At 34.9% G+C, this 24,806-nt stretch overlaps 1 protein-coding gene across 3 annotated transcripts in view; it reads left to right on the top strand.

Moving 5' to 3' along the window:
* Positions 1 to 13,160: 13,160 nt before the first annotated feature.
* The window catches only part of LOC131944178 (apoptotic chromatin condensation inducer in the nucleus), a 34,389-nt gene continuing 22,743 nt past the window's right edge, over positions 13,161 to 24,806 (top strand). For all 3 annotated transcript variants that reach the window (XM_059304704.1, XM_059304706.1, XM_059304705.1), the window contains exons 1-4: positions 13,161 to 13,341; positions 18,186 to 18,246; positions 18,799 to 18,818; positions 19,052 to 19,157. In XM_059304704.1, the coding sequence (XP_059160687.1) occupies positions 13,192 to 13,341; positions 18,186 to 18,246; positions 18,799 to 18,818; positions 19,052 to 19,157 (337 nt within the window). In that variant the 5' untranslated portion in view covers positions 13,161 to 13,191. The remainder of the gene's footprint in view (positions 13,342 to 18,185; positions 18,247 to 18,798; positions 18,819 to 19,051; positions 19,158 to 24,806) is intronic.

The following is a 24,806-nucleotide window of genomic DNA, read 5'->3' on the forward strand; positions in this document are numbered from 1 at the left end:
AAATAATACAATGAAATATAAACTACTGTACAAGTCACATAATTAATACCTGTCTATGGATGAGTGTCGTCTCCTTTGGACCATATGACAATGCGTCACTTAAAGATTGCTGAGTACTACACCTAGATTTAACGAGACATCACCAACCTCCACTTCATATACATAGTAGCTTATCGTCCATAAATGATATCAGACTAAATTTTCCCCTTTTCATTGTCACAAAATGTCTGACTCCTCTCCCTCTAAAATGACATTCAATTATAAGTCATCCTTATTTCTTTCTTTATATTTTATTACTTGAGACATTTTAAATACACATTATAGACTACTAACGTACAACCTAAACTAGATAAACCGAATGTATTACTTATTATTTAATTTGAGTGGGTTTTTAAAAATATACTTCTAAAGTTTAATTTGTTTTAAACTTTTATAATCTAATAGTATTACTTCAAATTTTTACCCCCCCCCCCCCCTCCTTTTCCCTCGTCACAATAATCATGTCACACGTATGAGTGTTACTTCTTCTTATTCGTTCTTAATTTTAGTGTTGGAAGGGATCCCCCTCCAACACAATTATGGATACGTGTCAACTGGTTGTGCGTCATTAAGGCCATTGACTCCGATTTCAGCCTGCTTTTCATTTTAGATTTGCCTCCATAGCCTTTGTCCAACCAAGAATAAACTACAAGGAAGCAGTTGTTTGATGTTGGAGTTTTCTCTCCGAGAAGAGTGGCTGTCCCTATCTAACGAGCCTCATCTGTCCGACGGTTCGAACTCAAGTTACTTCATTTTTTACTTTCTCGTGACTCCTCTGCCCTTTTGCTTTGCACCCAAATAAGGCTTCGTGTGGCGATTGTTGGATTCCTTACAACAAGGGTAGCATCGAACGCGGCAAAGGCTTGTGAACGTTCCGTCTTGTTACACGTGGCCGGTGACGCCGACTGTCTTTGTTGTTATTTGATGATTGCCGCACCTCGTCATCACAGCGTAGGCTCAGAGGCGCCCTTCCCGGCGCCCGGGGACAAACTTTCAATTTGGCGCCCCACTCGGGAGCAACCTTTCAATTTTCAATCAGCACCCCCCCCCCCCCACCCCTCAAACTTTTAATTTGCAATCTCCCCCCCCCCCCCCCCCCCCCCGTTTTACACCTCACTGATACGGAAAAACATAATTTTGCAATCTTGTCCGTATGTCTGTGTGTCTATCTGTGTGTCTGTCTGTGTGTCTGTCTGTGTGTGTGTCTGTCTGTCTGTCTGTCTGTGTGTCTGTCTGTCTGTCCGTCTGTCTGTCTGTCCGTCTGTCTGTTCGTCTGTCTGTTCGTCGGTCTGTTCTTCTGTCTGTCTGTCTGTCTGTCTGTCTTATAGGAAAAAAACACAGAGAGACAGAATAGTGAAATTATTAATATAGTTAGATGTAAATCATGATTTATTAGGCATGTGGATGCTAGAGAAAAGTGTCATTATGTATAATAATGTGTCATTTGGTATAATATTTTATCATTTGGTCCAACAATGTATCATATCTAGATTTGTAAAGTTGTAATTTTGTGATGGTTTAGATTTCAATACATTTAAGACCAAATTATAAAACTACCGTCATACTTGGTCGTTTCAAGAAATAAAACTGATTCAATGTTAGTTATTAACTTAATCATTAAGTACGATTCACACATTTGTTTTGTTATGGGACGCCGTGGTCGGATGTTAGAGTACAATACTGCTAACCTGAATGTCTCAAGTCTGGATCCCAGTCTCGGTAAGGTAGGACGTTCGTAAGTCCACCCAGCTCCCTGACTCACGTTAGGTGAAGTATAGCCTGTTGGAAATAATGCTGACCACAATATCCCTTCAGTGATCTAACCCATACTTTATTATTGTGTTTATAAAATAACATTTGAAGAACACAATGAAAGCATTTAAAAATGTAATAATCTGGAAGTCGAGAAAGGCAATAATTTATTTGAAACAAATAATTTTAGCCGAAAAAAATTATGTTTCTGTTATTATTCAAAATGTCCCATCTACTACTATTATATTTTTTTACTATTTTATTTTGAAAAGCTGGGTTTCATATCTTTTCCGCTTTTACACTTTTTTCATGCTTTGATATTTTAGCATTTACAATAATAAAATATTTAATTTTAATTGTCGGCAGTTATTTCTAACATTTCCTACATTATATCTTTTTTAAGTGAGTTCGTTGTATTTGAAAATTACAATAAAATGTGTAGAGAATGATTCTTTAGTTTGTCTTAAAATATCCCATTTGACATTGTGTCAAATGTTGTTTTTTAACAAGGATTACGATACGAAACAAAAAGTGTTGCGTGTTTTGTTTTGTTTGTGTTGTGTGTATAATTTGTATTGTATTTTGTTTTGTGTGATAAATTGTTTTGTGATTCAGGCCGATATCGTGATCGTGTTTTATTCTTTTGTTTTCTTTAAAGAGTACTTTTTAAATGTATCTTACACCGTAGCGAAACCATGGTATATAGTATATATATATATATATATATATATATATATATATATATATATATATATATATATATATATACATATATATAAAATCAAACAAAATCAAACCTAAAGATTTTTCACTTTGAATATATTTGTTAAAGTCGTTTTCTATCTGTAGAAAGAGGAATAATCAAAGATGATGGTAAACAAGCAAATTATTATTATTATTTGACGTGTATAAAACAACAACAGCGTGTCTAACAGATTCAATTTCACACGATTGTGGTGAAATGTAAATTGTTTTATTATTAGGCGTTATATCCTATTACTACCATTTTAGAGGTTTTCCGCAATTTATTCCATTGTTAATTATTACATTCATTGAATTATTTATTTTTAAAGATCAAGAATGTGATGATACTACCCGAACTTGCCCTCCGAAATCGTCAGCGCAACCAATGGATCCAAGCAAAAGGATTATAACCTTCAATGAAACCGTGTATGAAACACCAGCTGAAAGCTCTACAAAGCAAGTGATTTCTTGCCTCCAGAAGAAACTTCCGACACCACCACCACCACCACCACCAGCGAACAAGTCCGTCAGAGCCCAAAAGGAAGTGAATGTTGTGATTTTTGTATTGTTCATCGTTACTGCTATTTTTATTTAAAATGTAAACATTTTTAAAAAGGTATACAATTATGTGTTTAATCAAGTATTTATAGCTTGCTAGTTGTAATTGAGTCTTCTCTAATTTGACTCACCATTTTATGATTTAAAAAGAGCAACGTCATTATCTTTTTTTTTAACTGTTGAGCAAAGATCTGCTAATTAGTACTGTATTCATTTCATTTTAGGGTTATTTATTTACTTTTTTGTATTATTTGGTTATTATTTTAAATAAAATTTACACTCAAAAACTCAGACAGCGTTCGGCTCTTTGGTATTTAGATAGTTAAGAAAATAAATATTACGCCGCCCGCTTTTTACTTTCTCGTATATACGAAGTGTAGAGAAAGTCTTGTAATAGTTTTACACCTCACTGATACGGAAAAACATAATTTTGCAATCTTGTCCGTATGTCTGTGTGTATGTGTGTGTGTGTCTTTGTATGTGTCTATGTGTGTCTTTGTGTGTGTCTGTGTGTCTGTAAACACGATAACTTGAGTACCGTTACAGCTAGGTTGATGAAATGTTTATATTTAAGTATTTTATCACAATCGTTGATCTGTATCAACTTTTGAGCGATTTCCGATAACCGGAAGTGGTACTTTTTTACTTTGAATTTTTCAAAAGCCTATATATAACTTGAGTAGTATTTCAGATAGATAAATGAAATTTCATATGTAAGTAAAAGATCTAATTCTCTACCTTCTGTCAAATTTTGAGTAATTTCCGTTGACCGGAAGTACTAATTTACTCTATTTCCGATTTCTCAAAAAAACGCACGTAAATTTATAAAATGCTAATAATATCCCGCACTATTATGCACATTTTATAAGCGTTTACTTGGTGTGCAATTCTTTTTTTTTACGAGATTCCATTCTATTATAAAAAGTTTAAGTAATTAAAAATGGATTACAAATATTTTCTATGTCCTATGTTGCCATCCCTCGTAATTTTATATTAGAATATTCGAGAAAGTTTAGGGGAGATCACTCCCGGTTTATTTTTAGATCGAGTTATGGTAATGAGTTAACCACTGTTAATTTAGCTGTAATTGCACAGACACCTGTCTCGAGTAAAAAAAAATTCAGCAAGCATGTCAAAAACATGTCAAAACATGTTAAAAACAGTGTTTGACCAACAAGTCCGAACTCTTTCGCTCTTGGCGTTTAGTTCAGCCACCTTTCACTGACCACACTTAAATACTGTGAGTTAAAATTACCCTTTCGGATATAGCGATCCATGCTGCAGATGAAGTAGAGTGCACCTATTTGTGTGTCTTCGGCATATACCGGAATGGTGTTGAGACGCTCTTACTTTCTTAATATGTGTCAGGTACCCATTATAGCTGATTGGACTCAGGGAGTGTTTCTTCCAGACTTTTTTCTCCGGGGGTGCACTTGAAATTTTCGGGGGGGGGGGGGGGGACAACAATTTCCGGGGGGGGGGGGGGGGGCGGACACTGTCAAAAGTATATACTTTCTATATAAATTCCATTTTGTTCGAAGAGATGCCTGTGTAACGTTAACCTATCTATCAGCTAAATAGAAGGAGAACGTCCCCGGATTCTTTTTTCGGGGTCATATGCAAATGCCTTACGGCCTAAGTGGATGAACACTTAACACAACGACCCACTAGGGCTCGAATTTAATGTCTAGGGAAGCTAGTGGTACTATTGTAATTAACACTCATCCAATCTACATACGACCTTTTAATCAGCGAACTCAGTTGTGGCAGAACACAAAGATGAACTAGATAAAATATTTAATGTATAAAATATCAAAACACAACTCACAAAATGTAGGAAAAATCACTATCACAGATTTCTACACTGTCTAAAGAACAGCTACAGGCCACACAACACTGCTGTAGCTTCAAGACTTACTTAGCGACAAGTAATATTAAACTAGAAGACTAAATCAACTGAAGAAAGCAAGGCACACACAGGTCTTAAGTACTCTCACGTTCAAATGGTCAGAGTCTATAGCCGGACAATATGGACGGCTGCCTGAACGAGGTAAAACTGCCCCGTAGACTGCCAGGTCAAGAAAAAACTGCCACGTGTTGCGAGTGTGCAGTGCAATTAAAGACTTCTGTGGCAGGGGAGGTTATCCTCAACTCATGTCGCCATTGGTTGGGATAATCATCTGATCAGAATCATTCAATCAGATTTTAATGGAAAATTTCTATGTCTCAAACACCTGAATAAGTCAGTGGAAAAACCCCAGGTGTTACACCATCATTCCATATAAGGAATTATACAATGTCAAAATAAAAATGACTCGACCTAAGTAGGTCACATCCCCTCCCTTTTTGGAAGTGACAGATAGGTTCCACAAAAACATACATAAGGAACCAATCTGGCAATGAAATAACAAAAATGTTTTACAAATGTAGGCGATCAAAATCATAACACCAGATGAAAATATCCCTGAACATAAAAGGGAAGTAACTCCAACTTTTACAATGGGTGAAAGGGGAGTAACCCTTCAAAAAGTAATTATACATCAAAATCCCTCAAAAAGGGGAATTACAATTTTTCCATGAGAATATTAAAAGTGGTAAACCCGCCAGGGTAAGACCTTTATTTCAATGACTAGCTACAATATCAACTGATTCATATGAGACATATTATTATAAAAGATTACATATAATCAAAAACCACCTTTAATTAAGGTTCACCTGAAAATAAACAAAATTTTCAACAGGAATGGAATTTTGAAAAAATCAAAAATCATACCACTCATTTCCATGTTAAAACACACTACTTGTGTATGGTCTCAATGAACCACAAAACATGTCACATGATCAATGTGTACAATAAGATTTTACATCCTTGACAAACAATCAGCCACAACATTATCACTACCCTTAATGTGTGAAATTTCCAGATTAAAATTTTGGAAATATAAGCACCATCTCAATATTCTTTGATTTGTCTGTCCTAACTTAGAGGTAAATTTCAGGGGATCATGGTCAGAAAACACTCTGACTGGATTGGTTGAAGAAGAGACATAGACTTCAAAATGTTGTAATGACAAAACCAAAGCTAAAGCTTCTTTTTCAATAGTAGAGTAATTCTTTTGGTTTTCATTTAACTTCCTGGAAAAAAAAGCAATGGGATGGTCAATTCCCATGTTGTCTTCTTGAAATAGGACTGAGCCAATGGCTAAGTTGCTAGCATCAATGGCAAGTTTAAAGGGCTTGCTGAAATCTGGCGCAGCCATAACAGGAGCATTAGATAGAAATGACTTAATGGTTAAAAAAGCTTCTTGACATTTATCTGACCATTCAAACTCAACACCCTTTTTCAATAATGCAGTAAGAGGTTCAGCAATAGCTGAAAAGTTTTGACAGAACCGCCTATAGTAACCAGCCATCCCAAGGAACTTTTTGATCTCTTTACAATTTTTGGGAGGTGGTAACCTTACAATAGCATCTACTTTAGCTTCAATGGGCCGAACTTGGTTCGTTCCCACTTGATAACCCAAATAGGTAATTGAAGCTTTACAGAAATCACTTTTATGTAAGTTTACAGTAAAATTAACTTCAGACAATTTTCTAAAAAGGTTAGTCAATTGAACAATATGTTCTTCAAAAGTATTAGAAAATACAACTATATCATCTATGTAGGCCTCACATTGGTCTATGTCAGCAATGACAGAGTTAATGACCCTCTGGAAAGTTTGACCAGCATTTCGCATACCAAAGGGCATGCGTTTGTATCTATAAAAACCATTAGGGGTTACAAAAGCAGATATTTCTTTTGCACGGTCAGATAAGGGGATTTGCCAGTATCCTGAAAGTAAATCAATTTTGGAAATTATCTTAGCCTGACCAACTTTATCAATAACGTCTTCTATCCGAGGTAAGGGATAGGAATCAGCTTTGGTGAGCGCATTCACCTTCCTAAAGTCGGTCACAAACCTGAAAGATCTACCGTCTTTCGGGACTAGGAGACATGGGGAACTCCAGTTGCTGAAACTGGGCTCAATGATATCATTCTTGAGCATATAATCAATTTCATCTTTTATCAAAGCAGCTTTTTCCGGGTTAACTCTATAGGGGTGTTGTTTAATGGGTTTTGCGTCACCAACGTCTACATCATGAGGTGGAACCTTCGCTTCTTTGGGGACATCCCCAAAAATAGAGGGAAATGTCTCAAATAACTGAGACAATCTATGGCTTTCCTCTGTGGACAAATGCATAAGGTGGACATTCAAATTATCTAAAAAGGAAGAATTTACCAATTTTGGGGGTTTCAATTTATCATGTATCACATCATCAGAAACATTTGAACATACAGGTAAAGTAGTTTTAGCTGTGGATTGAAAATTGTTACAATTATCATAATATTTTTTCAGTGAGTTGACATGATACACTGTCTGTTTCTTTCTTCTGTCGGGCGTATTGACAACATAGTTCAAATCACTTAATTTTGAATGCACAGTAAAGGGTCCACAATATCTCAGGGATAACGCATTGTTCAGATTAGGTACTAGCACAAGAACTTTGTCGCCTGGATTGAATGTTCGTTTACAAGAACTCTTATCATACAGTCCTTTCATTCTCACTTGGGCCTTTCTTAAGTTCTTGTGAGCCATTTCGCACACGGCTTTCAGTCGAACGTGAAAATCGTCGAAGTTTTCCACAGGATGATCGCTGGTACCTGTCCAACGTTCGTGTATCAGCTTCAGGGGGCCACGGACAGAATGTCCAAACACAAGTTGAAAAGGCGAGTAGCCTAAAGAGTCCTGGACACAGTCCCTCGCGGCGAAAATAATCCAAGGAACAGACTCATCCCATTGGGTGTTACTGTTAGCGAATGTCCTTAGCATGGTTTTGAGGGTTTGGTGGAACCTCTCAAGTACGCCTTGAGACTGAGGGTGGTAGGCTGAGCTGGTGATGTGGGTAACGCCTAGCTTGGCTAGCGCTTCCTGAAAATGGTGACTGGTGAAGTTGCTGCCTTGATCTGTTTGCACGATTCTAGGTAATCCAAAGGTAGTGAAGAACCGGGTCATGGCTCTGACTACAGTCTTTGCCTTAATGTTCCGTAAGGGAATCGCCTCGGGAAAACGGGTACTTGAACACATAAAGGTAAGTAGGTACTCGTTGCCCGCCTTGGTTTTAGGCAAGGGACCTACACAGTCCATGACGATTTTAGAAAAAGGTTCTTCTAATACAGGAATCGGACTCAAAGGGGCCTTAGGAATTGTCTGGTTTGGCTTTCCGGCCAACTGACAGTTCGTGCAACTTCTGCAGTAACGCGACACATCTTTTCTCATTTTGGGCCAAAAGAACAGTTCTTTGATCTACGCCGTCGTTTTAGTGACTCCTGGGTGCGCTGACATTGGATGGTCATGTGCCAGCTTAAGTATTTCGTGCCGATAAGGTGGAGGGACCCACAGCTGGTTTTTACCCAACCATGGTTCGGCCGGTGAGGCAATCACTGGTATAGCGCGACGAAAGAAGAGGCCGTTCTCGGCGAAATATTCTCCATCGCCAGATGATAGAGATTTTTCGACCGTTGCTTGGAGCTCCGCGTCGACTTGTTGAGCTTTAATGATGTCTTCCTGAGATATCCTCAGGGGTAAGCCCAGACTTGTGTTTTCTGGAAGCATAGACTCCAGTTTGGGAGTCGAACTTCTTGACGATGATGGTAGATGTGGTTCAGACGTTGTGTCAGCCAATTGTTTGGTCTGGCTTCTTGTCACCGCACATGCAGGATACAGTTCATAATCATTATCTGGAACTGTTGACAAAGGGTCTGAAACCGTACAGGGGTATACTTTGCTTCCCGCAAGGTCATTCCCTAGAAGTAGGTGTACTCCTGGGACAGGAATACTATCTATCACACCTAAAATGACCTCACCTTCGACGAGATGATGTTTCAGGGCAAACTTGTGTAGAGGGACGACAGTAGATTTTGTCCCCACTCCCTGGATAATGGAAATCCTTCCGGTGTTCGTCTCAGGTGTAATGTCCATTGAACTTTTCAAAAGGAGTGATTGTGACGCTCCTGTGTCTCTTAGGACGGTGATATTCCGCTGGGACAACGGATCACCTGGTTGGCTAATGATGGCTTCGGCAATAAAAGATGAAAAGTCAACTTTTCTCGATCCCTCGAGATCGGTAGACTCGGAAGAAACTGGATGGGTGCGAGAACAGTCAAAATGTGACTGCACATAATGTGTGGAGACTTGACTACCTTCTTGCGGACACTTAGGGTTAGAGTCCTTTTGAATTCTAGAGTTCATAGTTGAACTGGCTGCTTGAGGGGATAGAGCATAGTGCGCAGAAGTACGCACCACCTCTCTGTTATACTGAAGACGTTTGTAACAGTCCTTGACATGGTGACCAGGCCTTTTGCAGAACTGGCATGCTGCTCGACGATTGAGAGTTGATCTTGGTTTCTCTCTGGACTGTAATGCCTTCACGTGTTGGCCAACAGGAGGATTGCTGCCAAAAAGGGGAAGCACGGGGTTGAGGCGGTTTCCTGACACTGGTGGTTTCTTATGCACCAACATATATGTGTCAGCCGACTCAGCAGCCTTCTGGATGTCAGTTATCTTGTTATCCAGTATGTGTAGTCGTATCTCTTCAGGCAGGGACGATAGGAATTCTTCCCTTAGGATAAGTGACCTGAGTTTCTCAAACTCAGAAACTTCCTCAGAGTGTAGCCACCTTGAGAATATTTTCTCCTTTTCAAAGAGAAATTCCACATATGATTGTGTGGGTAACTTGCGGAGTGTTCGGAATTTTGTCCGATAGGCCTCGGGCGTCAGTGCGTAGGCCTTTAAAATGGCAGTCTTGACCAAACTATAGTTATTTTGAACGTCGTGAGAGAGTGCCTGGTATGTTTTTGCAGCTTTCCCAGTAAGGACAGAGCTCAATAAAGCAGTAATGGAAGTTTCGGGCCATTCACATGTCTTCGCTAAACTCTCAAACGAGTTAAAGAAAACGACCAAATCTGTTTCATCAAATTTAGGAACTAATTTCCCAAATTTGGCAATCACTTGCCCTACCGACAACTTTTTTGGATCTACCAGAGAAGTGACATCACTAACTTGACCAAACTCTAATTCCAACCTCCTCTTATCTAAAGCAATTTTAGCCTCTATCTCCTGTTTCTCTAAAGCAACTTTCTCCTTCTCTAGAGCAATTTTAGTTTCAAACTCCTTTTCTTTTAAAGCCTTCTCTAAAGCAACTTTCTCCTTCTCTAAAGTAACTTTCTCCTTCTCTAAAGCAATTCTAGCTTCTAATTCTACCTTCTCTAGAGTTTTCTCCTCGCGGAGCAACACACCAGCCAACAAACTTTCATCAAATACTCCTTCATTAATGAAATGAACAACAATTTTATCTCTCAACACCTCTGACTTCTGCGTAACAGAATAATCCAATTTCAATTCCTTAACAACACTAACCAAAACTTTTCTACTCAACTTTTCTACATCTTCAACAGTAGGATTAGCCAAAAAAGACTCCATAACACTAACTTGAAAATCACAACAAGCCTAGATTCTTTAAATTAATACACCGTGTTGGGCCGTGTACTTGACCTCTAAATGTAGGACGTGACACGTCTGCTTATTTGACCTAGATACTCTAGCCTGAGCGCGCGTTGTAAGAACACTGCGCTACTGGATATAAAAACAACTAAATCCAACTAACCTTAATATTCAACTGATATAACCAACAACTGGAACGGCAGATTAAATCTCGGCGAGACCCCACTTTGTAACGTTAACCTATCTATCAGCTAAATAGAAGGAGAACGTCCCCGGATTCTTTTTTCGGGGTCATATGCAAATGCCTTACGGCCTAAGTGGATGAACACTTAACACAACGACCCACTAGGGCTCGAATTTAATGTCTAGGGAAGCTAGTGGTACTATTGTAATTAACACTCATCCAATCTACATACGACCTTTTAATCAGCGAACTCAGTTGTGGCAGAACACAAAGATGAACTAGATAAAATATTTAATGTATAAAATATCAAAACACAACTCACAAAATGTAGGAAAAATCACTATCACAGATTTCTACACTGTCTAAAGAACAGCTACAGGCCACACAACACTGCTGTAGCTTCAAGACTTACTTAGCGACAAGTAATATTAAACTAGAAGACTAAATCAACTGAAGAAAGCAAGGCACACACAGGTCTTAAGTACTCTCACGTTCAAATGGTCAGAGTCTATAGCCGGACAATATGGACGGCTGCCTGAACGAGGTAAAACTGCCCCGTAGACTGCCAGGTCAAGAAAAAACTGCCACGTGTTGCGAGTGTGCAGTGCAATTAAAGACTTCTGTGGCAGGGGAGGTTATCCTCAACTCATGTCGCCATTGGTTGGGATAATCATCTGATCAGAATCATTCAATCAGATTTTAATGGAAAATTTCTATGTCTCAAACACCTGAATAAGTCAGTGGAAAAACCCCAGGTGTTACACCATCATTCCATATAAGGAATTATACAATGTCAAAATAAAAATGACTCGACCTAAGTAGGTCACACCTGGAAGAAACTCTGGGGTCGTGCTATCAACTGGAGACGTTCGGGTTAGCAGTCAATCAACCGGCCCCTTAAACTTTACCCAAATTTTCGCCTAATTTTTTTAAATTGAAAATTATTATGGGTATAATTACTGTATAATTGCTCTTCAAATATATGATATGAATGTAAGCAAACTTACTTCAAAGATGCCCCTGCAGTGTATACAAATAAATGTGGACATAATTACAGATCTCTTTGAAAAGTAATATAACGAATATGGGCATAATTACTTCACTTTAAAGATGCCCCTACAGTGCATAGGAATTAATGGGCAAAAGTAATCTAAAAGATGCCCCTACACTATACTAAATAAATATTTAGATACAAAGACCGCATTTATTAAAGAAACATTAATGACTGTATATATACTAAAGCCCTCTTCTTCCATAAAAGTTGTGCTATACAGACAGTGATAGACGATTGAGCATTACAATTTGTTTTGAGTAAATAAACAAATCAGCCAGCAGTCAGTGAGGAGACAGAAGAAAACTTATGATTACACAATGACACAACATACCGTAACTTTTTTCAATTACAAAAAAAAAAAAAAAAGAAAAAAAAATTCACCACCATCGGATGCCCACCTGAAGTGGGGCTCGGTTCCCAAAAACAACAAGCTACTATATAATTCTAAATGCCATAAATGTTCATCTCGTTGTAACAAGTGATACTATTTATTGAAAATATAATTTAAAAAAATAATTTGAATGTTTCTGACATTCGCTTTCATTACTAATCAATAAAGACCTAATTTCATAATCATTAAGATATAAAATACCCAAAATCTGCTCATAATTGTCGGTCACCCGTAGCCAGATAACGATCTTTTAATTCGGATTTTGTCCGGTCCACCATGACCTGTCCGATGAAAGGCCAAAATCAAGTGAAGTTTCGGACATTGGCCGGTCAATGGGAGGTGATATTGGCCAATGCATGCTTTGGCCGACTTCGGGCTTTGACCGTAACATTTATTTAAGCCTACACTCTCAGATATATCAAGATTTGCATTTCTCAACTGAACAAATATATCTCAAGGCGTAGATCAAGATACAGAAACTGTATTGATGATCTAATCTAGATGGATTAAATAGTATGGGCGCAATAGTATGGGATTATCATAATTTTCCGAGATTTAAATCTAATTGCAAATGTATAAAGTGTGATTTAATAAACATCTAGATGTGTAGATCTAGGTCTAGTTTTTAAAAAAATCGTTTGGCCGAACACAATCTTGTAAAATCATGTCTGTTTGCTTTTGAATCACGGGATACCGTGAAAGTAGGCCATAAGCTACTTAGCCACAATTAAATTTTTCCGGAAATTACCGACTTTATTTAAGTTTAAACAGCAAATAGTATTTTATATCATTACATTTAAAATATTCGTCCTTATTAAATTAAATCAATTTGTATCTAGTGTAATAAAAAAGTTATTCATGTAAATAACTTTGAAATTGTTTACAAATACTCCGAGAACAACCGATATTCGCGTTGTTCAGATTGAAAATGGCGTCCGAGGAGGACTCCTTAAATAATATAACTCTTAAAGGAACGCCTGTTACCGAACTTAAAGTTACAGATATTAAGCGAGAATTGGAGAAAAGAGGTCTTTCAAAGAGTGGAAGCAAGACACAACTTACAGAGCGTTTAAAAGCTGTATGTTCTTATTTAAGCTTGTTATAATTAAAAAAGAATGTTTTCTTTTGGCCACTTTTTTTTGGGTAAAAAAAAAATTACTAAAAAAAAGAAATGTAGGCCCCCTATTCAAAAAGATTCGATTTTAGACAAGAATCTAGAATCTAGATCTAGATTCTAGAGACTATAGATCTAGTTTTCATGTCTAAATATAGATCTAGATTTAGATCTAGAATCAAGATCTAGAAACTCTAATGTTCGGCGGGAGTTTAGATTACTACAGTGAGTAAACTGCAGGCCCTGGATTTTTTAAGTTAGCAAAAAATATTGTTTTGGTTAGGGCTCAGAGAGAGACCAACTCAACAGTTGTTTGAGGCCAGGAGGCACACTGCACTTTCAACTTAAAGCTAAACTTTAAGCCAAAACGGTTAAGTGATGATGTTTCAACCATGAGATGAAAAGTTGTCAGAAACTTATCTCATGGTGATGGTTTTTTAGGGTCTTGGTAAAATGCAAAACTCAAAATGACGAGGAGGTAAAATGGAAGAAGAAATTGTGACTCATAACTGCGAAATTACGAGTAGTAAATAGCAATGGACAATTGAGGTTTTTAATTTTTTGTCGATGTAGGTTTTTAATAATATTAAAATATGCCAATTCTTAAAAAAAACATCGTTAGACCTTTGACCGCTTGCTCACGTTTTGTTGTCAGCAAGACAAATGGGCAGATTCTGTCAAGGGTCACTCTAAGTTAACATTATTTTAGATATTAGTACCGTTAGGCCTGTATCAAACATCATAACAATTATAAACATGACAATCAGACATTGCCATGCACATCAGTTTTGTTTTTCCCTCCGGTGTCCCTGCGAGGTAGGAGATTAAGGCATGTGTCATAGATCTAGTATTATTTGTTAGGAACAACACTTTTATTTTTCCCCCAAACCAAATATTAAGAAAAAGGTACTTTTAGTAATTGTGAGTTCACATAAGCTTATGGCCTATTACCAGGCATGCAACATAGCGTAACAAATGGGTCTAAATTTCTTTTATAGTATGACAACATTTAATTATAGACTTACTTTTAAGTGAAGATATTAAGGGGATAGGCGCATTTTTTTCCTATTTTTTACAATTTAATATCTAAAGCCTTTTAAATACTTTTATCATGTTTGGCATATAAAAGTAAGTATTAAACAGCAAAAAAAGTATTTTGGTTGTCATGGAAACCCCAAAAAACCTCGGCCATTTTGAATTTTTTGATACTTTAAACAATGTTAAGGCTTTTTTATTTATGCACCTATAGCAATCAAATTTAAACTGCTTATATTTTAGTATATATTAAAACTTTTTTCACGAAAACTTTTTTAAATAGCTAAAAGTAAGAATTTTACAAAGTCTACAAAATCGTACCATTTTTAGTGTTCAAAAGTTTCAAAATTTGCATATTAATTACCAAATACTTTTTTCTATGAAAGCCATCACAATTCTCTCGTGACAAAAGTTGTATTTTTGCATCAAGAACAATTGCTGAAAATATGGTGGGCATTGTTAAATAAATTAAAAAGTAGTAGGCTTTATAGTGTTAAAAACCTTCGAACTGAGAAAAACAGCCAAAAGTAACGAAAAGTAGGTCAAGAAAATACCATATATGTGTAAACTGTAAAGCTGATTGTAAGCGTTGGATGTTTCTGAGATGATGGAAATTAAGATTATCAAACACAAGAGAAATCCAGCTTTCCAATGGTGCCAAATACAATATGATGATGGATATAAAACTTTTCATATAGAGTGTGTAAGATTGGGAAAAATTTATTATTTTTTTAATTAATAGGGTCATAAAAATGGTAATTTAAACACCTACATTTTTTTAGCGCAATTTCCATTCTGGAGAATTGCGTTTATTAACTTTTCTGGGAATGGATGGATGGATGGATGGATGTGTGTCCGCAGCTTTAAGTCGTATCTCCTCCTCAACGAAGCAATATCGAGGACTAGTTCCAAAAGCAATTATGTTAAGCAAGTTACGAGGATGAACATAGGCCATAAAAATTCCGGGTTTCTTTCATGGATTTCCCGGAAAAGCCAAAAAACCTCGAAAAAATGCCGTTTTTGGCCCATATCTTGGCAACCAGACCACTTAGCGACTTGAAACATGTACCAATCGATTCCTGCCATAATTTAGAACAATATTGCCGAAGAAAGTTTTTAAAAATATCTTTTCGTTTGGTCACAAAAAATTTTTTGAATTAATTACAATTTGGACCGAATTAATAGGCATTTTATGCAACCACACCACACGCGTCATCACGTTCAATAGCTGCGCCATCACGTTCAATGGCTGCGACGTCACGTTCGGTAGCTGGGCGCGCAATGGTTTTTAGTCATGTTACTCTATTGTAAATAAAACATGTAAAATACTGAAATTTTTTAAAATAAAAAACGTTTTAATAACTAACCAATGGTTTTACTAACCCTGCTCTTGATTTACGCTACGACAGAGCTATTTTTAGATAACACAAGGAAATTGCGCTAAAATTGTCACTAGACTTTTTTTAATTACTTGTTTTTCTATTTAAAGTTATTATTTTCTTAATACAAAAATTGACAAAGTATCCAAAAGTGCAAGAAACCCATCATGACGAAAAACAAGAAATTTTGTGTCTTTTTGCCGCGCTTATCCCCTTAAGAATGTAGGTCTAACTGAAAAATAACAGCAGTAAATTTTGTGTGATATAAAATTAAAGTAGGCTACATTTTTACATAAAATAACTAATTTTCAAAGTGGAATTTCTGGCTTTTTCAAACTAGATTGTATAAAATGATATTAAGAAAGGAGTTCAATCATCGAGAAAGTAAAAATAAGTTGTTCAGGCATCGATGAATTTCAACTGCGGTTTTAAAAAATTTAAACATTAGATTAATTGGACTTGAAATACGTTTTCTGCGAGTAGCTACGTTATAACAATACGAAATGTGTTTAAAAATTCTGCATCATGTAAAAATTCGGGTGTGGTATAATGTTCAGCAGATTTCGGTGCTATTTACTCCAACCAAACCTTCAAATCTGGTTGGGGTAAAATGCAAGGCAAAAATCTCACATGACTGGCTGTTTTCGTGTGCAGATCATATTTTACAGCCTTGCCGTTTCACGTCTTGCATTTTACCAAGACACTTGCAATTAACTCATTTGCAGCTAGAGTCTTTTTCAAATACAGATCCTATGCTAAGGGAGACATCCCCAAACAACTTTAGTGTCATCTTATGATATAGCATCGGTTATTATTCTGCAACGGTTTTGCAGTAAAAAAATATAAATAACGTCAAGACTATGGCCTACATTTTGTCACACCGTTTGCGACGTACGCTTGAAGTACTGTAAACCATATTTTATTACTATTAGGGACTCTCTTCTTTTTATTACAGAGCATTTCAAAATTTGTTAAGCTTTTATAGTTTTACTCTTTTTAATTAAGTAACTTTTAAAAATATCTGATTTAGTATTTTTGCTAAATAATCACTTGATATGTATCAGAATAGAGGATGTAATTTATATTTATTTAGCACTACTAACTTTTCAAATTTACAAGTTTTTTTTCTGTATTCCTTTAAAAACAAATTGTTACCACACTTCACTTTATTATTTATATTTACAAATTGATGCTAATTTTCTGCATACTTCTGTTTTTCTTTTATGTCAATTAAACTTAAAAGCTTTAAGTAGTACACAACTACTTTATTTATATTTCATCAGTCAAATAAACTGGTTTGCAGTAACTAATGTTTACAAAATTTAGCAAACATTACTGTATAAAATTCAATGCTAAATTGTGAGATTACCCACCTTCAAAAATAAATTATTTTAAAAACTTATTTATCATTTGAAGAACCTATTAACCATTAATGTCCCATTCATTCTACCAAAACTCCACCCATGACGGCCCAATGTAAGGAGCATAACTCTGTATGATCAAGTGAATAGTTTCACAAAATATTTGTTTTTGTCTAAATGAAATTGAAAATTAAGATAAAAAGTACTGCTTAATGTTGGGAATAAACCTGGCTTTCCAACAGTATTAAATAGAATATATTATATTCGGTAAAATTACAGTATAAAAATAAAAAATGTCTGAGAAAATTCAAAACAGGTCATTTTCGGTAGTCAACTTTATTTATTTTTGTCTTAACAACTATGCATCGAATTTAACAGTTAAATATCAATTTGGTTATGTTAAACATATATCATTCATAAAATACATGCCTAGATACGTTTAGAGGCATTAATTTTTTTTATTTTTAATATTAAATCTACTAAAAATACGACAGATGAGTCGAAAATTTCGAGATAGAAAGAAACTATTATTTTTTATCTTTCAAAAGCGCCATTGAAATTACAAGACCGGAAAAGGATGCTGAAACCATCCGACTTCCTGTTTAGTTAAAAATTAGGATTTGTAGGCCAAATTTTAATGAAACAAATTTAATTTTTCTATGCGTATTGTAAGCGGGCGGCAGCGGGCGTTACGGGACATTAACGGTGTCGGGCGGCAGCGGGCGTTACGGGACATTAATGGTTAATATTGAAAATTATTCCACCATACTGATAATGAATTAAACTGTTTGACATTTGGAAATCATTTGCACTTAAATCAGCATTAAAAACTTCTAAAGTTCTTACTGCAGAGAACAAAACACCAATGAAATAAAATGTCAGAATATAACTAAAGATACACCCTAGTACTCCATCAATGTAAAATTCAACTAAAAAAGAAATGATAACATTTATGTGTGAAAATTTTATTTAAGTGATAACTGAATTGAAAGAGTTACATATTTTTCTAATATTAACCATAATGTATTTTCAGCAATTACTTCTTGAAAAGTTGCAGCAAGATGCAGCACAATCTTCTGGAGATGAACTTGAAGGTAAATATTTAAAAATTAAAACTATTAATTATTTTTTGTAGAGTATTATAATCAGCATTATAATCATCTTATTTTCTGTAATAGAAACAAGTGAACTCTACTTCCTCTCTTATAATAATTAGCAGCTCATAATGGGGAATTCAACACCTTTTAGTTCTGATCCAAGCTTTAATATTTGTAGAAAATATGCAAGCTAGACAGAGTAGTGGGTCCTAGGTCTATCAGGTCATGATGAAAACTAATTCCATTTTTCAAGTGCTATTTAATCTCTTTTGTTTAAACAAAACTGTTTATTTTATCAGTTAAACCTTAGGTCCAACTGGTTCTTAACTTGCATTCATTTACATTTTGTTAAATAAATACTGTTGTGTAAATAAGTGATAAGCCATAAAAGACTAAAATAAACAAATCAATCTTCTTAAATCCTGATATTGTGGGATAGCTGTTTCATGTTTTATTTAAGGTAGATATGTATCTTAGTTTTAGCTTATTATTAGTACAGCAGTTTCTTTAATTATAAATATAATAATACAATTATCTTTTTTTTTTCAGGCAAAGCTCCCAATATAGCGGTAAGCTTTTAAAAAATTATTTTAATAGTTGGAAAAACATTTGATTCTATAGTATAGTATAGCATACACTTTTTTTTTGTTTATTTAAAAAAGACTTGAAAACATGAAATATAAGTAAAAGTATTTGAAAGTTTTTGAAAATACCATATAAATGGATTTTTTAACGTCAAATACAATCATTTACATGTCTCAACGTTCTTGTATGTTAATTTCATTCATTCATCTTTTTACAGCTTCAACAAGACAATAAAGCAGGACAGAGTGAGTTTGTTCGACAATATCTTGAACAGCAGCAAAGAAATCTAGAAATACAGATGGAGGTTAAAAAGCAGGTTGAAGGTAAGATTGTTATAGTAGTTTTGGTTTGAAGATTTTTTCACTTTACATTATCTTGGGTAATATTGAAAGAATTGTTACCATAATACTTATTTAAAGACAGCATAGCATACATGCCTACCGTCCTGCCAAAAGTGGAATTGTTCAGCTTTTTTACAAAAAATTGTGTCCTGTTTCGCCACTTGTTTTCATCAAGTTTGTTCCGCTTTTTGAAAAAAAAATTACTAAAGAGAAGTAATATATCGAATTGAAAAAAAGATCAGGGAATAGCGATGATCTCCATTTGGCACACGTTTCCGTTTCCTAGTTTACAATATTTACAAGTATCATCTAATACTAAAAGATATACTAATAGATAATGTGGACAATCTAACTTCTGAACGTTCTTTTTAGTATTTGCAATTGAATTGTAGATTTAAACTATGTAGGGAGAAAAATACAATAAAATCATGACTAACATGCTAATTTCTAGATCTATATAGTAGATCTACTAGATACAGTTACAGATCTATCTTGTAAGTTGTAACTACTACTATTATGAAGCACTTAGTAAGAAGTAACTAGGATTTTTGCTAGATAGATCTATGTCTTAACTTATATCTTATAATTACTTACGAAGCCTTCAGCATTTATCGTTCATATAGCCTAGAACCTAACAAGGCAGGAATATTAAAGTCAATAATGTTATGTCAAAGCTATAGTTATTATTTGGGGAGTGGGGGGGTCTCTGGATACTGGTTAACATTTTTAAAAAAATGAAAGCTAACATTAAGCAGTATTTAAATGTAGCCTAGAGACTAGTTATATATAAATAGAAGCCTACTAATGATATTGGACTAATTTTTAGTTAGTTATTTTTATTTTTGACTTAGTTAAGTAGCGTCCGCGTGTATGTTCCCATTTTTTGCTTCAAATTCCACTTTTTAGGCATGACTGTTCCTACTTTTGGCTGACAGGGGTAGGCATGTCTGGCATAGCGTAAAAATTAAAATACATAGCTATTTACTAACTTGTTTTTTAGCGCAATTTCCATACGGACAATTGCGATTATTAACTCGTCATTTCTGGATGTATGAATGGATGGATGGATGTGTGTCCGCAGCTTTAAGTCGTATCTCCTCCTCAACGAAGCAATATCGAGGACTAGTTCCAAAAGCAAATATGTTAAGCAAGTTCCAAGGATGATTGTGGGCCAAAAAAATTCCCGGAATTCATTCCTGAATTTCCCGGCGAAGCCAAAAAAACTCGAACAAATGCAGTTTTTGGTCCATATCTCGGCAACCAGACCACTTAGCGACTTGAAACATTTACCAATCGATTCCTGCCATAATTTAGAACAATATTGCCAAAGAAAGTTTTTAAAAATATCCTTTCGTTCGGTCACAAAAAATAAAAAATTGTTATGGATAACATAAGGAAATTGCGCTTAAATTGTCACTAGACTTTTTATTAACTTGTTTATGGCTTCATGATCAAAGTTAAATCTTGAAAGGGACTAGAACAAATAAGCAATTAAAAAGAGCTTATAAAATTTGATTGTCTATTGTGATATGAAAATTCATACACATTCATTGTAATTTTGTAATGGACGTCAATAATTTTGGTAACATTCATACCAAAGAAAATTAATTTATAAAAACATTTAGTTATGCATATTATTGCTTTTGAACATTTCAGTGATACTTTAAACATTTACTGCCTTGACAATACAAAAGTTTTTCCTTCCACCATGGACAAGCTAAATGCTGATGCCATTTTCAGTTAAAACAATATTCATACAAGCTATTTTAAAATATTCACATATTATAAGAGTGAACTGTTAAAAACAAAAAGCATTATCATTGAAAATTTTATAGCAGAGTGATTTTAATTGGTAAAAATGTAGCTAATTTATTAGTGTAATTTAAAAAAAAATAAAATACTTAAAAAAACATTTTAAAAAACCACGTTTTTCTTGTGGACTAAAAAGTAGAAAATGACTGTTCATACATTTGATGACAAAAAACGTGGGTACGTTCACCATCAAATTTCCAAAATTCGTGTGTTGTGTGCTTTTCGCTTTAATCATAAATCTGCCCGACACACGTTTTTTGTCATCAAATGTATGAACAGTCATCACAAGAACCTGCACAGCTCGAGGAAGCACAAAATCTACGAGCAGTCATTGGTAGATCCCCTAGGGTCGGAAGAAAAATTTATTTTCTACTTTTTAGTCCACAAGAAAAACGTGGTTTTTTTAAAAGTTTTTTTAAGTATTTTATTTTCTCCTTTTTAGTCCGTTGCTACACATGAAAAACGTGGTTTTTAAAAAGTTTTTTATATAGTTTATTTTCTACTTTATCTAATGACTTGATTAGGTATGACTTGACTAAGTGTTTTTAAATACATAAAAATTTAGAGGATTTTTTATCAAAATAAAAAGGATCAACAGGTTTTTGAATGCTTTTAGGTAGTTGGCCCACCGTCCATCCCTCCTCGAACAGATTAACTGTCGATTCTCCACCCACCTTAAGCATTACACTGTAAAACATTAAAAACAAAACGTGGTAATAAAAAAAAAGAATTGCACACCAAGTGAAAAGTTTCTCTTTCAAACCTGACGGTCTATGGGGCAAGTGAAGTAGAGTTCACTTGTTTCTGTGACCTCGGCATATGAGGAGATAGTGTGGTCAGCACTATGCCCAGCCGCCTTTACTTTCCCTACCAGGAGTTAGGTACCCATCAGAGTTGGGTGGACTCAGGGACGGTCTACTCACTTGAACTCGGATTCGAACTCGAGACTAACGGGTTAGCAGTCCAGCTCTCTACCGCTAGACAACTCCATCCCACACCAAGTGAACGCCTAATAAAATGTGTATAAAAGTGCGGGATATTATTAGTACTTTATAAATTTACATGCGTTTTTGAGAAATCATGTCCTCAATTTTAGGGTCCTAGGGGCGTAATTTAATTAAGCTAATTTAGGTATCTAATTGCTATTTTTTATGATTGCATCTGAAATTGTTAGGCGAAAATAGCCTGCATGCCGAATTTCAGATGTCTAGAGCAATTAGAAGTGGGCTAATTTTCGTTGTCAATTTTAACAACAAACAAACGCGAAGCTGAGTTAATAAAAACGAGTTAAAATACTGACCTTTAAAAAAAAAGTCATAGAAAATCGACCACCAGTAATAAAAAAATATTTTTAAAAGCTTATTATTTCCCACTTACATCAGTATCTACAGAATCTCATTACCAGCCACATTTCTATTACTCCACTGAAATTAAAGTATTATACATTGTTTAGATCCATCAGACTCTACAACTAAGAAAAATTTCAGTGAAAAAGGAAAGTAAAGAGTTTAAAAAAAAAAAGTTAGGACACTATAACAACAAAAATCTTTCATAATGTCATTAAACTTAATTGTCAACCAAATTAAGCATTAAGTAAATGTAACTAAGATTTTCTTTATTCTTTTTTTGTTTTTTAAAATAGATGTTTTTAAAAGCTGATGATAGCATCAGATATTTTTCTGCATAACAAACTGTTGCCTCAAAGAAAATAAATTAATTTAGATTACTTTCCTTTTTATATATGTATATTTTATTGGTGACCAGTAAAAAGCACACGGAAAATATGAAAGTCAAAATTAACAAACAGAAAAATGCGAAATACAAACTTATGCTAATCAGTTTCATTTGGGGAAATGTTTTATTATGCCACATTTTACTTGTGGTCATTCTTTGCTGATGTATTGAATGACACATTTTCATGAGCTTTTTTCTCTCTCAAAATTAACTATTGCACGTGTTGCCGTGAGCCGATTTCAATATAACTTCTTAAATATTAATTATCACATAGTTTAAGTGTTGAATTTATTATTTTTGAGAAGGTAAACTAAAGGTACTCATAAGACATATTTTATAAAATCACATTTTTTTTTCCTCATCAACAATAAAGTGTTCCTCTGAGTTTAGTGGCTTGATACCTTTTTCATGAGCCATAGGGGTCATCCATTTATGACGTCCACAATTTTTTTGGATTTTGGAACCCCCCCTCCCTCCCCCCACAAAAATCTACTTATTTCCCTTATAAAAGTCCATACGCGTCCACAAAAGTCAATTTGTAACCTTAACTAAATATTAATTCTTGCCTCTTTCAGTTCACTTCTGTTCATGCATATTGATATTGTTTTACATTCACATTTTATTATATGAGATACGTTAAACATTTCCTTTGATCGCCCTTCATTATTGATACATTAAAGTTCCAGGATCCATTGTTACGGCTCCTGATTTCTTTAATCATTGAATGTTGTGTGCCACAGTGTCATTACTGTATGATATTCTTTAAAACAAATGTAGGCGTCATAATGCTCACAGGGAGCCCTGGGTGCTGCAGGTCAATCAGGCATCCAGCAGACGATCCTGGTTTGATTTAGTCAACGATTATTGTAACCCATCGTATCCATAGTGTATTTCATTTCTCTCTTAACTAAAAAAAACAAATCATGTTTTTAGAAAAATAGTATTGCCTCACAAATTAAAAACAAGCTATGAATTTTATAAATATGCAATGTGTTAATCGATTCTGAAGTGCTTATTCCGATAATTGGTACATGAAATAAAAATGTGCTTATTTTGGTCAACTGTGACGTATATTTAGCTCCTTTTTAAAAGCATAAAATACATATTTTAAGAATATATTAATGGAAGTTTTTGTCAGATTATTTTTACATAATGGTATATTTTGATGGTTGTTTTGAGTGTCAACTTGGCTAAGTGCTGCAAATGGCTCTGAAGATTTCTTGTTTGGAACAGAGAATAGCTCACGTAGACATGTCTACGGTCCCCACCAAAAATGGATGTGTTGCTCTAAATTACTAAAAAAAAAATTCTTCTCATGCGACCGTTCTGATATTGTCTTACTGGTGTTAAATCAAGCCAATAATGTTGTAGCAGCTGAAGTTATGGTTTTATTACTTGAGGTGGGATGTTAAATTTTTTAATTTAAATTTAACACCGCGTTTACACTTATACTAGACTTGACTTACTAAAGTGTATACTAAACATGTTACGGGACATGTATACTAGACTTGACCTACTAAAGTGTATACTAAACATGTTACGGGTATATGGAACATCTTCTGAGTCGCAGGGCACAAAACCACGCCCCTTTTTGTGTTCTTTTTAGTCTTCTCCCGCTGAGCGAAAACATAGGACATGTTCTGAATTTTCAGATGAGCGCGCATGGTTCAAAAAGTAGTAAACGCAGCCTAGGCCTCAGCTGATTGCAAAATTAAATATAGATTCTAATGATTTTGAGTTTTTGAGCACACGATTTCATAATTTATAACTTCTCTAGGCCCTACTAAAATGTACATTTTTATAATTACTTATTATTTCTTTCATTAAATTCCAAACACGTTTAAATAAAATAATGTAATGTCTAAAGGCCTAAGGCATTACAATTTTGGAGTGGAAAGTGAGGGTGGGGATCAAATGTAAGAGGATATATTATATGCACCATGTTTATTTACTCTACAGCATGTGAACGGATATAAACATTGTATTTCTATTGTTGGCAGCAATTAGCATAGGCCGCGTTAGAGCACCAGTAGGCTATCGCGCTTTGTAAGATGACGTAAATACTTAAATTCAATTTCGCTAAAC

Source organism: Physella acuta, unplaced genomic scaffold, assembly GCF_028476545.2.
Source record: "Physella acuta isolate Inbredline_101_S28 unplaced genomic scaffold, ASM2847654v3 ptg000484l, whole genome shotgun sequence".
Lineage (NCBI taxonomy): Eukaryota > Metazoa > Mollusca > Gastropoda > Physidae > Physella > Physella acuta.